General features: G+C 51.8%; 1 protein-coding gene across 12 annotated transcripts in view; it reads left to right on the top strand.

Annotated features, from left to right (window-relative positions):
- The window catches only part of FRMPD3 (FERM and PDZ domain containing 3), a 159095-nt gene extending 147691 nt beyond the window's left edge, over nt 1-11404 (top strand). For 9 of the 12 annotated variants that reach the window (XM_053581094.1, XM_053581090.1, XM_053581089.1 and 6 more), the window contains 3 exons: nt 3784-4605; nt 6492-9525; nt 11100-11404. In XM_053581094.1, coding sequence (XP_053437069.1) covers nt 3784-4605; nt 6492-9525; nt 11100-11178 — 3935 coding nt within the window. In that variant the 3' untranslated portion in view covers nt 11179-11404. Of the gene's footprint in view, nt 1-3783; nt 4606-6491 lie in introns of all 12 variants that reach the window. The other 3 variants (XM_053581088.1, XM_053581096.1, XM_053581098.1) reach the window with 2 other exon arrangements.
- Nucleotides 11405-15671: the final 4267 nt, after the last annotated feature.

Genomic DNA, 15671 nt, shown 5'->3' with positions numbered 1-15671 from the left:
TCTGGTCATTTGGGGTTTACTTTCTTCTTCTTTTTCTGGTTTCCTTTTTTTATTTTTTCATTTTATTTTATTATTATTATTTTTTTTTTTTGAGACAGAGCCTCAAGCTGTCCCCCTGGGTAGCGCTGTGACATCACAGCTCACAGCAACCTCCAACTCCTGGGCTTAAGCAATTCTCTTGCCTCAGCTTCCCAAGTAGCTACAGACGCCCGCCACAATGCCCAGCCATTTTTTGGTTGTAGTTGTCATTGCTGTTTGGCAGGCCTGGGCTGGGTTTGAACCCACCAGCTCTGGTGTATATGGCTGGCGCCTTAGCTGCTTGCGCTACAGGCTCCAAGTCTATTATGATTATTATTATTATTTTGAAACAGAGCCTCAAGCTATTGCCCTGGGTAGAGTGCCATGGCATCACAGCTCACAGCAACCTCAAACTCTTGGGCTTAAGCAATTCTCTTGCCTCAGCTTCCTGAGTAGCTGGGACTACAGGCGCTCGCCATAACATCCAGCTATTTTTGGTTGCAGTTGTCATTGTTTTTTTTTATTGTTTTGTTTTGTTTTTTGAGACAGAGCCTCAAGCTGTCACCCTGGGTAGAGTACTGTGGCATCACAGCTCATAGCAACCTCTAACTCCTGGGCTCAAGCGATTCTCCTGCCTCTGCCTCCCAAGTAGCTGGGACTACAGCCACCCGCCACAATGCCTGGTTATTTTTTAGTTGCAGTCATCATTGTTGTTTGGCGGCCCGGGCTGGATTCAAACCCGCCAGCTCAGGTGTATGTGCCTGGCGCCTTAGCCGCTTGAGCCACAGGTACCGAGCCATAGTTGTCGTTGTTGTTTAGCAGCCCTGGGCCGGGCTTGATCCTGCCAGTCTTGGTATATGTGGTCGGCACCCTACTCACTGAGCTACTATGCTGAGCCATCTTTCTTCTTCTTCTTCTTTTTCTTTTTTTTTTTTTTGCAGTTTTTGGCCAGTTTGAACCCACCACCTCTGGCATCTGGGGCTGGCACCCTACTTCTCTGAGCCACAGGCACTGCCCCCATCTTTCTTCTTTTTTAATGCAGACACTTTTTTTTTTTTTTTGTAGAGACAGAGTCTCACTGTACCGCCCTCGGGTAGAGTGCCATGAGGTCACACGACTCACAGCAACCTCTAACTTTTGGGCTTACGCGATTCTCTTGCCTCAGCCTCCCAAGCAGCTGGGACTACAGGCACCCACCATAACACCTGGCTATTTTTTTGTTGCAGTTTGGCCGGGGCTGGGTTTGAACCTGCCACTCTCGGCGTGTGGGGCCGGCGCCCTACTCACTGAGCCACAGGCGCCGCCCGAATGCAGGCACTTTTAATATAGATTTCTCCTTTAATAACTATTTTAGCTAGATGCCACTAGTGTTGATATATTTTCATTTTCATTCATCTCAAAGGATTTTCTAATTTCTCTTATATTGGTTATTTAAGAGTGTTTTGTTTAATTTCCACTTGTGAATTTTTCAAAATTCCTTCTGTTACTGATTTGTAATTTAATTCTGTTGTGCTCTGGAAACATACTTCATATGATTTCATTCCTTATAAATTTATTGAAGCTTATATTAAGGCCTAACATGTTCTATCTAGGGCAGTGTTCCATGTGCATTTAAGAAGAATACATACTCTGCTGCTATTAGGTGGAGTGTTCAATAGATTTATATTAGGTCTAGTTGGTTTACCGTATTGCTCAGGTCCTCTGTTTCCTTGGTGATAGTCTGTGTAGTTGTTTTGTCTGTTATTGAAAGTAGAGTATTGAAGTCTCCAGCTATTGTTATTGAAATGTCTATTTCTCCCTTCAATTCCATTTTTGCTTCATGTGTTTTGGTGTTCTGTTGTTAGGTGCCAGCACTGTGCTTTTGTCATAGCCATAAGCTCTGGTGAAAGGTAACACTGACATACTGGTTCTATCAAACTGGAGTTGGAAAGGCATTTTGAAGTCTTGTTTTCCAGCATCTTGACCACCATGATAAGCTACAGGGATAAAGGGATAATGGTTAAAAATATGACTTTTGGGGTGGCGCCTGTGACTCAAAGGAGTAGGGTGCTGGCCCCATAAGCCAGAGGTGGTGGGTTCAAACCCAGCCCTGGCCAAAAACTGCAAAAAATATATATATAATATATATATATACACACACACATATATATATATATATATGACTTTTGAAGTCCCTCAAATCAAACTTGGGCTCAAATCTAGACTGCCACTTATGACCAATGTGACCTTGGATAAGTCACATACCATGTTGGTCAGCTTCTTTTTTTGTAAAATAGGGATAATAATAATAATGCCTACCTCCCTGGGTTGTTGTGAGGATTAAATGGGGTTATATGTAATGACCTTAGCCTAAGTTAGTATTTGTTTGTTACCTATCTGCTGATAGTAGAATGAGTTAGCAATGTATATGTATATGTATATGTATATGCTCACAGATAACATGAGGAAGGGCTCTCAATACAGAGTGAGAGAGAGAAGCTATTCAGAGATAAGGCATTTATTTGCTATGGACAATTCTCAGATGCATACACCTCTAGGCATTAAGAGCCATTGATGAGAGTATTTACCACATGTGTGTATAGCAAACAGGGCTGGCCCTGCATGAATATAGAAAAGTAATAAGATGTGAAGAATTACAAGGGTACTCCCAAGGCTGGGTGTGGTGGGTGGTTCCCAGTTACTTGGGAGGCTGAAGTGGAAGGATCTCTTGAGGCCAGTAGTTCAAGACCAGCCTGGGCAACAAAGCAAGATCATGCCTCTTAAAAAAGAGAGAGAGAGAGAAATTAACTAGACTTAGTGACCTGCACCTGAAGTCCCAGTTACTAGGAGACTGAGGTGGGAGGATCTTAAGCCCAGAAGTTCAAGGTTACATACAGTGAGCTGTGATCAAGCTATTGCCCTCTAGCCTGGGTAACAGAGAAGACCCCATTGAAAGAAAGAAGAAAGGGAGGGCTGGAAAGGAGGGAGGGAGGAAGAAAGGAGGGAAGGAAGGAGAAAAAGGAAAGAGGAAAGAGAGAAGGAAGGAACAGAAGGAGGGAAGGAAAAGAAGGGATAGAAGGAAAGAAAACCAAACTAGCACCCCTCACTCACCTCCCACTGCATGTACCTTTAGGCTATCTTCTATACACTTCATACATTCTGATGTGGGGAATTCTATACTAATAGAGCCAGTTGTTGTTTCAGCTTCCCTCTGTCAACAGTCCTCTTTGAAATGCAAACTCTTGGGATTGTATGTAGCCTGTTTAACACTTTCCCACTAAAGCTTTAGTAGCTTCTCAGATTTATTCCTTTCTGCTAGAAGAGATCCAAGATAACCCAAACAGCAGCAGAGCACTGGCAGTTGGAAAGGCTCCGAAAGGGTTGGGGGCAGGGCAAGAACAGTTCCAAGGAGGACAGAAAACAAATCTCACCTCTTTAAATGTGTTTAGAGCTAACAATCAGACCAGAGGTATCCATGTAAGAGTCCTGCTGTGTCCACACACGAAGGAGTTCATCCCCAGCCCTACCTCACCCCATGCCTTTTCCCATTTCAGAGGTGATGGGGTGATGAGCAGCTCAGGCCATTAGATGTTCCTTGTTCTACTTTCAGGGTCAGCAGAGACAGGGCCCATCAACTCCCCTTCTGATCTCTAGCAGCTAGGTAATACTTTCTCTGAGTACCTGCCACCCAATCTTGCTACAGAGACATGGGCCAGAGATGTCAAGGCAGCTCAGCCACAGTCCTCAGCGCCAGGGTTCAACTATCGATTCTCTTTCTGGGTTTAGATTACATGCACAGCGCCCACCGCCCTGTCACTGGGGGCCACCTGGGGAAAAAGGAGAGTAGTTATGTGGGCAGCGTGGGCCCCAGCCCCAGGAAGTCGAGCCGCTGCACGCCCCCGCCTGCCGACTCTGAGCTTGTCAGCTTCTGCTACCTCCACATGCGGGAACAAAGGAAGGAGCAGGAAAGCCGGACGGATGTCAATGAGAACCTAATCTTCTTTGAGGAGACCAGGCCCCGGACCAAGTCTGACCCCACATCCAAAAGCTCTGGCCAAGGTTACGATGTAGTCCCCGATGACTTTGATGCAGCCAGCCTGGACCATGAGCCTTGTGCCAGCAGGGCCCGGTCCTACACCTTGGACAATTCCCTTGGGGCGGAAGCCCTGAATTTCTACTGTGACTCTTGCAAAGCCAAACTGCAGGAGCAATTGGGCCCGCGCAAAGGTGGAAGGCCTGGCTCCTCTCGTGACAATATAGTAGATTTGATGTCCCTCCCACCACCAGGGAGTGAGGAGGAGGAGGAGGAAGAAGATGAGACAACTTCTCTGTTGCCTGCCATTGCTGCCCCACCCCCTGGCTTCCGAGACAACAGCTCTGATGAGGACGACCCCAAGCGCCGGGCTGTCCAGAGCCAGGAACAAGGACGCCACCTGCGTGGGCTCCTGTATGATGAGATTCCAGTTACACTAATTGACAGCATGCAGACCCGGACAGTCCGAGATCATGCTCAGGAGCTAGATGATGCCCTGGTGTCCACTCTGCAGGCTCTGGAAGCCCTGGCTGCATCAGAGGACGGACCGCACCCCCCACCCCCACAGACTGCAGGTAACGACCCATTCCTCTTCCCTGTTGACTCCCCTCCTGGCCAAGAAGGGCCAGCAGGTAACATTGTGCCTTCCTAAGCAGATGTCAAAGTCAGTGTGGTGTGTCAGGGCAATGGATGGGCCAGAAGTAGTTCAGACAAGGTCAGGGGAACAGCCATGTTGCAGCAGGAATCAGCTGCTCAGCTCTAGCTAGAGTTCTGGCTCTTGCCATTGCATCTCTGGAAATGTTGTACAGATGGATCCCAGGGATTGGGACGATCCAGCTACTGATCCAGGCCAGGATGAAGGATCAGAGGAAAATTGTGAGACATATAGAAGACAGGCAAAGAACATCCAGTATGCACATGATTGGAAGAAAAACAAAATGACCGACTCACCACCTAGGGCCCTGGGATCAGAGAAGCCAAGACCTTTCACGGCTTAGGGCTGAGTCTTTATCCTGCCTGATAGCATGGGCTCTGAATCATATGCACCTAAGTCCTAGTTTCTTGACTCCCTGCCAGTGTGACCTTTGGCGAGGCACTTACTCAGATCTGAGCCTCACTTTTGTCACCTTAAGTGGGTTTTATAGCAACAGGTATATCACATAGAGCTATTTTGAAGACTGAAGGAGATCACTCATGCAAAGGATTTAAATACTGTCTAGCACACAATAAGGACTGCCTGGAAACAGTAAGGACTCTATAAGTAGTAGCTGTTGTTATTAAATATTAGTTGCTGGGAGAACAAGGTAGCATGCATGCTATTCCCTATTATAGACACACACACATCCATCTTGTAGACAAACACATATGTCAGACGTGTACCCACAGTCACACATGCATCCCTCCACGCACGTACACTTTAAGAAAAAGAAAAGGTAAATGATACCACAACAGAAAAGGAGGAGGGAGGAAGGAATATGAGAAAGCATGTGAGACGGGGGAAAGTATAGACAAAGAGAGTGAAGGGATTGGAGTTAGAGGGAGCTTGCCTGTACATGAGGATAGCCTTGACCTTGGAAAGCCCCCATGTGCTTGTCCCCTCCCCTGGGGGCCAGAAATTCTTTTTGCTTAGAGTCTGGAGCTCCAAGCCCTAGCTCTTCTAGACTTGAGGTCCCTGTGCCTGCCAGAGAGAGGACAAGCTCAGCTAAATGGCCTCAGCTGCAGAGACTGTAGGCAGGCCTGGCCAGATGAGGAGAGATAGACAGGGACCTCTCCTTGCCAACCCCACTTTAGGACAATTAACAAAAATTTCCTAGCTGTAAAATCTAAAAACAGTGTTGATTAGCATGTTGTTTTGCATGTGATTTGTGTGGTAATTTGCCATCAAACTGCCCAGATCATCTCTTCACCTCTTTTGTTTCTCTTTTGGATTCTAGCCATTCATACCCCTTCTCATTGCTTTCCCCTCTTTGTCCCCTCCCCTCTACTCCTCCCACCTTCAGGGCTAGATTTCCCCCAGCTGGAAATCCTGCTGCTAACCTTGGCCTCCACGATCTATACAGTTGGCCCTCCATATTGGAGGGTTTTGCAACTGCTGATGCATCCAACCTCAAATCAAAAATATTCAGGGAAAAATGGATGATTGCATTAGTACTGAACATGGACAGACTTTTCTTCTTGTCGTCATTCCCTAAACAATATAGTACAACAACTGTTTAAGGAGCATTTACATTATATTAGGTATTATAAGTAATCCAGAGATGATTTAAAGTACACAGGAGGATGTGGGGAGGTTGTATGCAAATACTGCACTATTTTATATAAGGGACTTAAGCATCCATGGATTTTGGAATCCTTGGGGGTCCTAGAACCAATCCCCCATGGATACCAATGGACAATTTTGTATGATTGAAACAGAACCTGATCTTAGTAAGCGTAACAAGCCCTGTCCCTGTTTTTCCAGGTCTGATTGTGCTGGCCACAATCACTCCTGAATCATCACTGGACTCGGGCCATGAAACCAACTCTTCTGAGCTCACAGACATGTCAGAGATGATGTCGGCCATGAAGCAACACCAGAACACCACCTACTTCCTGGCCCAGCACCTCAACAAGGACAGCCTCCTTGCCCGCAAGGACCTGCCCTTCCGGATCCAAAGCTGTGCAGCCCAGGCCGTTCTCACGGCCCCTTATTCTCTTGGGCGCCCGGATCCCAACTCATCTCTCCAGCCAGTTATCACAAGCCAGAGTCCTGGTCCCCCTGGCGCCCGAAGGAAGCTGCCCCAGTCAGAAAACCAGGCACAGGGAGAGCGAACATATTCCTTGGCAGTGCACCCAGCATTGTCCCCCCAGCTTAGTGAGCAGAAGAATCTGAGCCTGCTGTCCCCAGTTCCTGAGGACAAAGGGCCTAGCCACACTAGGGCAGGCCTAGAGATGTCACTGAGGGCGGCCACACCATCTCTCAGTGAAGAGCAGGTCTCTGACCTGAGGGAGAACCTGCCTAGGGAGGTCAGGTTGAACCCCAAGCTTATCCTGGACCCAAAGGGTAATGTGACCCCAGCCATCATCTCGGCTGCCCTACAGCAGGTGGTTCACAGTAAGAGTCTAGCCACCCCTGGTGGGGCTTTGGGAAACCCCCCCAGCAGAGGGGAGAGAAGGCTGGAGGCCAGCATGGGGAGGCCAGAGGTTAGCATGATGAGCAGCAGTGCCAATAAGAATCTGAAGTTCAAAATGAGCCCTGGTGCTCCAGAGATGTCACAGAATTCCCAGCAGCAGCTCTGCCCAGAGGTTTCTTCCAGCCCCAGAGCATCCACAGGCAGCTGGGCTGACAGCCTGCACCTCTCCTCACAAGAGGACAGGCTGCCTGTTCAAAATTTTCCTCCTAAAAGCTATCATTTGCAAGCGAGTCGAGAGTCAGTGGGCAAGCAAACTACCGGGGAGGTGACAGGCAAAGGTGGGCCCGAGGGTGCTAAGCCTGCCCTGCACAAGCAGGGCACTGCCTCCAGCCAGGGGGAGAAGGGGCAGCTGGAGAGCACACCCAAAAGCAGCAAGCTCGAGGACACAAGCCTGGTTCCCCGAGTTAGCTATCCCATGGCTCTGCAGAGCCCCAGCTGCCAACAGCGAAGCCACAGCCCCAGCAGCCAGTCCCGAGGCCAGAGCCCCAGCTGCCAGCCTCGTGGCCAGAGCCCCAGCTGCCAGCCTCGTGGCCAGAGCCCCAGCTGCCAGCCTCGAGGTCAGAGCCCACTGAGGCCTCAGACTGTCAGCCGGCAGGTGAGCACCATGCCCTCCAGGAAGCTCGAAACCACCCTGAATGGAGCTCACTCAGTCTCAGAAGGCCCTGCAAAGCCCAAGTCCTCCCGAGGTCCTTTCCGGCTTCGCAATTTATTCTCTGCCACCTTCCCAACCCGCCAGAAGAAGGAAACAGATGAGCGGCAGGCCCAGCTGCAAAAGGTAAAGCAGTATGAGCTGGAGTTCCTCGAGGAACTTCTAAAGCCACCAAGCCAGGGGGAGCTGCCGGGTGCCGAGTACTTGCAGCCTCCAGCACCTGGCCGCTGCAGCTGCCAGCTCCGCAGCAGCCCCGTTCAGCAGGGGCCTGGCATGTCCCGTGAGCAGAGGCGGAGCTGTGACTGCAAGCGCATTTGCCGTGGGGGCCGGCCCCAGGCAGCCCAAATGCCGGTGCCCAGCGTCCCAGAGAGGGAGAGGGACAGGGTCCTCCCTACCCAGAGGCAGCCAGAGGCCGGCCCAGGCTTGAGCGTCAGCAGCCCCAGCAATGTCCAGCGCATCCGTTCCACCAGCCTGGAGTCCCGAGAGTGCCGATCGGACCCTGAGAGTGGTGTCTCGTGCCTGACCACGTGTGCCTCGGGGGGCGAGTGCCTGGGTGCTCCCAACTATAGGAAACTGATGCGCCGCTACAGTATCAGTGAGCTGGACCAGGGTGACAGGGCCTCGATGACCTTGGACGTCTACCCACACCCACCCCTGGGCATGCTGCCTAGGGAGGCCAAAGAGGTAGAGGCAGGCCTCCCCCTGGCCTTGGGTCCCAAAAGCAAGTCTCTGGAGTCACCAACCCTGGGAAACCCCTCCTATGTCCAGGTTACCCCTGAGACCAAAGGCCCCAGACCGATGGCTGTGTTCTCGCTGCCTGAAGAGGTGTACCGGAAGCCTGCTGAGCTGGACGAGGACAGTGAGAGCGGCAAGTGCTGCTCCATCCGCTACTGCTTCTACTACCGCAAGTGTGACATTGCAGATGACACCAGTGATGGCAAGGACGAGCTCTCCTACTCCATCCCCATGAAGATTCTGCCCGGCATGAAGCTGGATGAGCAGGTGGTGCCCGTGGTGAGCAGGACCCTGCAGGTGCTGGATGCCGCCACCTGCAGCAGCAGCAACCCTGAGGCCTCCCGCACTCAGGAGATTGACCTTCGGGTGTCCACCTTCGAGGGCAGCCTGGCCAAGATCAATGCCCTGCGGGCCCATGCCTATGGCCTCCCTGATGGCTTCCTGGCTGCCCGGCTGGACACTAATGAGCTACTGACAGTCCTGCGGCAGTGTGTGGCCAGCCCTGCGGCGCGTGCCCCCAAGCCCTACGTCTCTCAGATCTCTGAGTATAAACTCGAGCTAGCTCTCAAGTTCAAGGAGCTCCGGGCCTCCTGCCGCCGCGTGGCCAATGTGGACAAGAGCCCGACTCACATGCTGGCAGCCATCACGGGGAGCTTCCAGGTGCTGAGCAGCCTCATTGAGACCTTCGTGCGGCTGGTGTTCATTGTGCGCTCAGAGGCCCAGCGCCAAGAGCTGCTGGCCAAGGTAGAAGAGGTGGTAAGGAACTACACCTTCCTGCTGCGTGCCGCTGAGGAGTCCACAGCCCGGAATCTTAACCAGCAGCAGCAGCAGCAGCAGATGGCAGCAGCTACCGGGGCAGCCACAGGGCACCCACCAGGCTCCCCAACTTCAGTGACTGTTATGAGCACATTCACCCGCTCCTTAAAAACCCTTATTAAGTAAGGCATCTGCCCAGCCTGTCCCCTTCCCCAACCACGGCCCCAGGTTTGAGCTTTGTGGTCCTTGCATCTTGTGGTGAGTGTGTGTGTCCACTGGGCCAATCAGGGTCCAAGAGCCCATCAGTCTCCAGGGAGTGAAAACTCCCTAGACGGAGGCTCGCTCTTAAGGGCTGCAGGCCTAGCTGCCGCCCTGGGTGTCTCCACCCTATCCTGGCCTCTGGGCCTCACTGTGAGGGCAAAGGCCCCTCCTCGCTCTGCCCCATCGCAGAGCTGTTATTTTATCTCTTCTCTGGGGCTGAGAGGTGACATCAGGCTCACTTCCTGCTCTGTGCTGGGTGCCGAGGGAGCCAGGGCCTGAAGCAGGCAGACCCTCCTCGGCCTCTAGCTCCTCCTGGCATCTGCTCCCCCACTGGGAGCAGGAGCAGTAGCAGCAGACCACAGCACCGAGCTGAGGGGAGGGGGCGCTCAGTACAGATGTGCCCACCCACCCTGGGCTCACATTAACCTGGCAGGAGCCACTGTGCGGGCCCTGCTCAGGTGGGATGTCGGCAGATACAGCCACGCTGAGCTGTTTGCAGCCAGCTTAACAGGCTGGCAGCCTGGGAGCCCTGCTCCCAGGTCCAGTAGCTCCACACCAGCCATCCCCAAAGTGCCCTGCCCTTCACTGATGGGCAGGGCAGCTCAGTCCACTAGAGAGCAAGCCTCTGGGATCACCCCACTCGTTTTAGGTAAGGTACCTGGTGAAACTGTCTGCCCTGGGGTGACCTGGCGCAGGCCTAGGAGCACCCCCAGCTCAGCCCAGCCCAGCGCAGTGGCTGTCGCTGCAGGCGTGAGGCTCTTCTCTCAACATCACTACCAGACAGACTGACCTTAGGAGTTTGACTTAGCTGTGGATTGGGGTGGGGGGTGGGGGGAGGGGGGGCGGGGGGGAGGGGTGGGGGTGTTGATGACTATATCTTAAACTTCTGGAAGCTAGCGTGATATGTTAGTCCTGAGTATATGCTTTTGGCTGTGTATTGACCCTGTGGATTTGTGTCTCTAAGAAAAGAAGCTGAGCGCCTTACCCGGTGCAATCCTGCACCTCTTTTCCCTCTCCAGAGCCATCTGTAAGGGAACTCACACTGTTTAGCATCCATCTTGACATACACCTCCTATTGCCACCACTGCTGCCGCACCGCCGCCGCCACCTCCACCGCCGCTGCCACCCCCCGCCCCCACCCCCAACCTTCCTGGGAGTGAAGACACGGAGTCCCTACCAAGTGTCACACTGTAGGGAACAAAGAAAGCCAATGTTTCTTCTGTCTAGATTGCTTGTCGTCCACCTCTCCATATCTCCCTGGTTCCCACACCCTGGTGCCCTGTGTCTGCCTCTCTTTCATCCCTGTGTGAGAGGCCCATGTGAAATCTCTCATTCTTATGTGGGTTTTATAAAGATGTACACTGTGCTTAACCCCCACCCATCCTTGGTAACCCCCAGGGCAAGAAAGCGTCCCTGAGTGGCGAGCTCTCCCAGCAAGGGCGAGGGGAGCTCCTTCTGCAGATGCCAGCCCCCTTCCTTGTCTCTCCTCCAACAGGACCAAGTTGTTTAATGGGCCAGAGATGCAGCCAGTGGGGAACCCTGTCCCCCGTGGCCACTGCAAGCCAGAGCGCTGACGTGGTCTTCCTCTCCTCCCAACTTCTTGATCCTGTGCCTTCACCATGCAGACCCCGCCTGTGTCATTCCAGCGCCATCCTTCGCCTCTCCCTCAGCCTCATGGAGAGGGAACATTTTCTAATGTCTGTATATAGTATATATATCACATAAAATATATAAATTATATATATATACTAATTTATGTCTTGTTTTTCAAACAAGAATGATTAAATCTATTCATCTTACTATCCCAATAAGTCTTTGCAGTGCCTCTTTGTGGGTGTCCTTGTGTCTTTAATTGTTGGCTGGTGGTGGCCCTTAAAGTGCTCCCCCTGGGCCTGTGCTCCTGTGTACCTGGGCCCTGGGGGGGTGATGGGAGCTGAGGACCCTGTTCCTCCCACCTCCTCAACACGGAGGGATCCCTCTATTCCTCTTAAAAGCCTCCTGTTAGGCGGCGCCTGTGGCTCAAGGGGTAGGGCGCCGGTCCCATATGCCGGAGGTGGCGGGTTCAAACCCAGCCCCGGCCAAAAACCAAAAAAAAAAAAAAAAAGCCTCCTGTTAGTCAGTGGTACTAAATATCATCTGCCCTGTTCTCTTGACCATGGGGCCTCTGGCTCACCTGGCCACCATGGCTGTGACCTTAGAGCTAAAAGGTTGGGGGAGGGGTGACAGAAACACAATGTGTCCTGTGCCTGGTGTACCGGATGCCCTAACAATCAGGAGACGGGGTTATAGGCCAGCTCTCAGGTTGGGACTAGGAAATGGTGCTTCCCCCTCTGAAACACGCCTGGTGGCCTCAGGATGTAGTCTGCCTGCCTCCTAGTCTAGGCTAGTGAATCCCTTCTCTGGCCTCTAGCGGCTTATTAGAGGAGATGTTTCCGTAGGGTAGAAGCATCAGCACTATAAGCAGAGCCAACTCTGTTTCTTTCCAGACAGTTACCTAATGGTGAGAAATTTGTGTCTCCTGTTCTCTTACTTTCTCCTCTGGTAATCAGAGGTCTTCACTAGCCTATGAGGTGTCTTTGTGCAAATTAGAAAAAGGTTCTTCCTGGCAGTGCCTGTGGCTCAGTGGGCAGGGCACCGGCCCCATATAGGGTGGTGGGTTCCAACCCAGCTCTGGCCAAACTGCAACAACAAAAAAATAGCTGGGCATTGTGGCAGGTGCCTGTAGTCCCAGCTACTCAGGAGGATGAGGCAAAAGAATCGCCTAAGCCCAGGAGTTGGAGGTTGCTGTGAGTTGTGTGATGCCACGGCATTCCACCGAGGGCGATAAAGTGAGACTGTCTCTACAAAAAAAAAAAAAGAAAAAGGTTCTTCCTGGCACCCCCGCCCCATAACGAATTAGAGAAGAAACCCACTCTCTGGGTGGGTTGATCCTGTGCCTTCACCACTCAGACGTGGCCTGTGTCATTCCAGCACCATGCATGGCTTGCTAATCTCACCCCCATCCTAGCCCCACTTGCCTCCTTGGCTGGGTCTACAAACTACACATGTACAGTGACCCTGATTAGTCACTTCCTCCCACAGATTGATCACAGACTTTTTTTCATAAAGTCTGCAAAGGTCATGGCTGATGAGGTTTGGAAGGAAAACACCAAGGAGGAGCCAGAGGCAGCACAGTCAGGCTAGGCCTCTTCACATGTTCCCCAACCAAAGTGCCAACTCTTCTCATGGAGGGAACCATGGGTGACAGCCCCAGAACTGGTGGCAGAGCTCTTCCGGGCGCTGCCTGCTGGGGATACTGTCCCATAACACCAAGGGGGGAATTCAGTGGAAGTCAATACCAGTGTAAAGTGAAGCCTGCTACGCTGGCATTTTGAATGACCCCAACTGTGCGGTCCAAAACCTTGGGCCCCTTATGGCCCTGTACTAACTACATTGGTTGCTTCTTAAGGTCAGAAAGCATTCTTACTCAGTCGTGTACCCCAGGGCCCACCCACACAGTACCCAGCACATAGTAGGTCTTCAAGTAAATATTTGTGGAATGAATATTTGAGATGGTTGTCATAAGAAAAGCTCTCCCAGACTTCTGTGCAAACATAAAGCTCCCTATCTCTGCAAATGAGTAATCCAGGGCAGTGTAGTGTGACATGGCTTGTCAGCCTGGCATTCTCCTGTTAAAAAATGACTTGGGACCATCATCCAGTTTCCCACAGACTCAGCTGGGGTTTCACTAACCAATTCCCAAAAGCTTTTGGAACTCTCCTGAGGTGACTGGTGGCCTCCCTTTCTGTGGTCCCAGACCATTCTCTGCAGTAGCCAGGAGCATAGGGAGAGGCCATATTCCCACCAGCATCTTCAGCCTGAGCCTGAAGCCAAGCTGATGCTCTCCAGCAGCCCCATATGAGTGCCCCCAAGCCTGACGCCTACTTTTCTGGCTTCAGCCAATTGAAGGAAAATGGCTTCACACTATTGGCATAGACCCAGCATGCCAGCGGTGCTGGCACAGTCATATTTTTTCAAGCTGTCATCAAAGCACTGTGGATAATAGGCAATTTCATCAGCAGTGAATTCAAAGGACCTGCCTCAGCCAGAATTTTTGCTGCCAAAAGGGCAGGGGAAGATCAACTGCCAGCATTGGGAAGGGGCATACATTTATGTCCTAGGATCAAATTCCCCCGAACAGCCCATAGGATGAGAGTAATAACTGCAATCCATTCCCCATTCTACAGCCCGGAAGCCAGGCTGTGGGGTGTGGGTCCAGGGCATGGAGGCGGTCCTCCATGAGTGGGAGGAAATGAACTTCGAGGGGTCAGTCCTGGGCCCTCCTGCAACTGGACTTTTGGGTCCAATGTCCTGACCTGCTGGAGCCACTGTTAGGAGGAAATGATGAAGGCCTGCCCTCTCATAGGTACAGAAGTGCTCCCATAGGTGCCCACACACCAAGTCCCTGGGTGGCACTCCCAATGCCCTAGCATCACGTAGACATGTCCCCGTGCCAGCGCTGATGTCTTCAGCCATGAGTTATGGACATACCACTTGGAATGAGCTAAATTTTAGCCTGCCTGCTCTGCTGTCTGTAATGTCCTTCCCTCTGGGTGTTGATTCCTCATTTTTATCAAGTCTTTGGCTAAAAGGAATATGCATCTATACTATGCTGGGCACCTTGCACAACACAGGAAAAATTGATCCTTCTTTTAAATAGGCCAAAAACTGTAGATGAACACTTGCCATATGCAGGCACTCTGCTAAATACTTAACACACATGATCTCATTTAATCTTCCCAACAATCCCTTGAGAGGGGTGTTGTTATCCTCTCCATTTCTCAGTGGAGAAAATGGAAAACCAGAGTGGTTAGGACACTGGTCCAAGATCACACAGCAGGTAAGCGGTAAGCCAGCCAGTTTTCAAACCCAGCCCACGTTTTCAATGGCTACCCTACAGAACTCAGCCCAGCCCCTCCTTTGAAGCCCTTCCTCTGGAAGCAGAGGCATGGACCCAGCCATACACCAGAAGATGGCCCGTCATTGTTGCTCAGGGTCCAGGCAGCCTGTGGGTAACCGGTGGTGGTTAACATTGGAGTGTGAAGCATGGGAAACCACAAGCCCACCTTCCTTCTCACCTCTCTTCACCAGTCTGCCCTTGTGCCACGTGCCTCTCAGAGCCAGGAGTGAAACATATGTGCATGAAAATTTGTGTGTAGCACTCTGGGAGGCTGAGGCAGGTGGATGGCCTGAGCTCATGAGTTCAAGATCAGCCTGAGCCAGAGCGAGACCCACGTCTCTAAAAATAACTGGGCTTTGTGGCGGGCGCCTGTAGTCCCAGCTACTTGGGAGGCTGAGGCAAGAGTATCGCTTAAGCCCAAGAGCAAGAGTATCGCTTAAGCCCAAGAGTTTGAGGTTGCTACGAGCTGTGATGCCACAGCACTCTTACCGAGGAGAGAGAGAGAGAGAAAGAAAAGAAATTTGTGTAGCTACCCTTGAAAGATACATGTAGTTCCCAAGTGACCCCCTCACCCTTTCCCCCCTGCCCATTGTTATGAGACCCCTCATGCTCCTCAGCCTGGGATCTAAGTCCCTCAGGGTACAAGGAAATGCTGAACACATGCTGGGTCCATCAGACGAGCTAGTTGGTGGCATAGGTCCCAAGAGATGGACATCTAGGACTGGCACATTTCCATGGGTCTAGGAACAGGTAGAGGGGGCAGGTGCTTCTTCAGGGACAAGAGACCTGGAGTGACAGGATGTCAGGAGAAGATGGGGTAGCGTAGCATTATCCAACCCACCCTCCCTTCCCCTGCCGCCTTCCCCACTCCCTGCCAGAGTTGCCTCTTGCACAGTCAGCAGAGGGGCTGCCCCTGAGAGGAGCCAGTTTCCCTGTAGCGGCAGATTTCTGCCCCTGCAGTGGGCAAGCAAAGCAGAGAAAATGCATGGGCTGAGCTGAGCGGTTCCCCCCCAGAATCAAGGGCTCAGTTGTTTTCAGCCCAGCTGCTGACTCGTACAGGTCATTTCATCTCTTTGGGCCTCCTCTCTAAAATGAAGATGACTGAGTCTTCAGCTTCCCTCTGCGACT

Source organism: Nycticebus coucang, chromosome X, assembly GCF_027406575.1.
Source record: "Nycticebus coucang isolate mNycCou1 chromosome X, mNycCou1.pri, whole genome shotgun sequence".
NCBI classification, from domain to species: domain Eukaryota; kingdom Metazoa; phylum Chordata; class Mammalia; order Primates; family Lorisidae; genus Nycticebus; species Nycticebus coucang.
The sequence above is the reverse complement of the archived record's forward strand: the minus strand, read 5'-3'. Positions and strand labels throughout refer to the sequence as shown.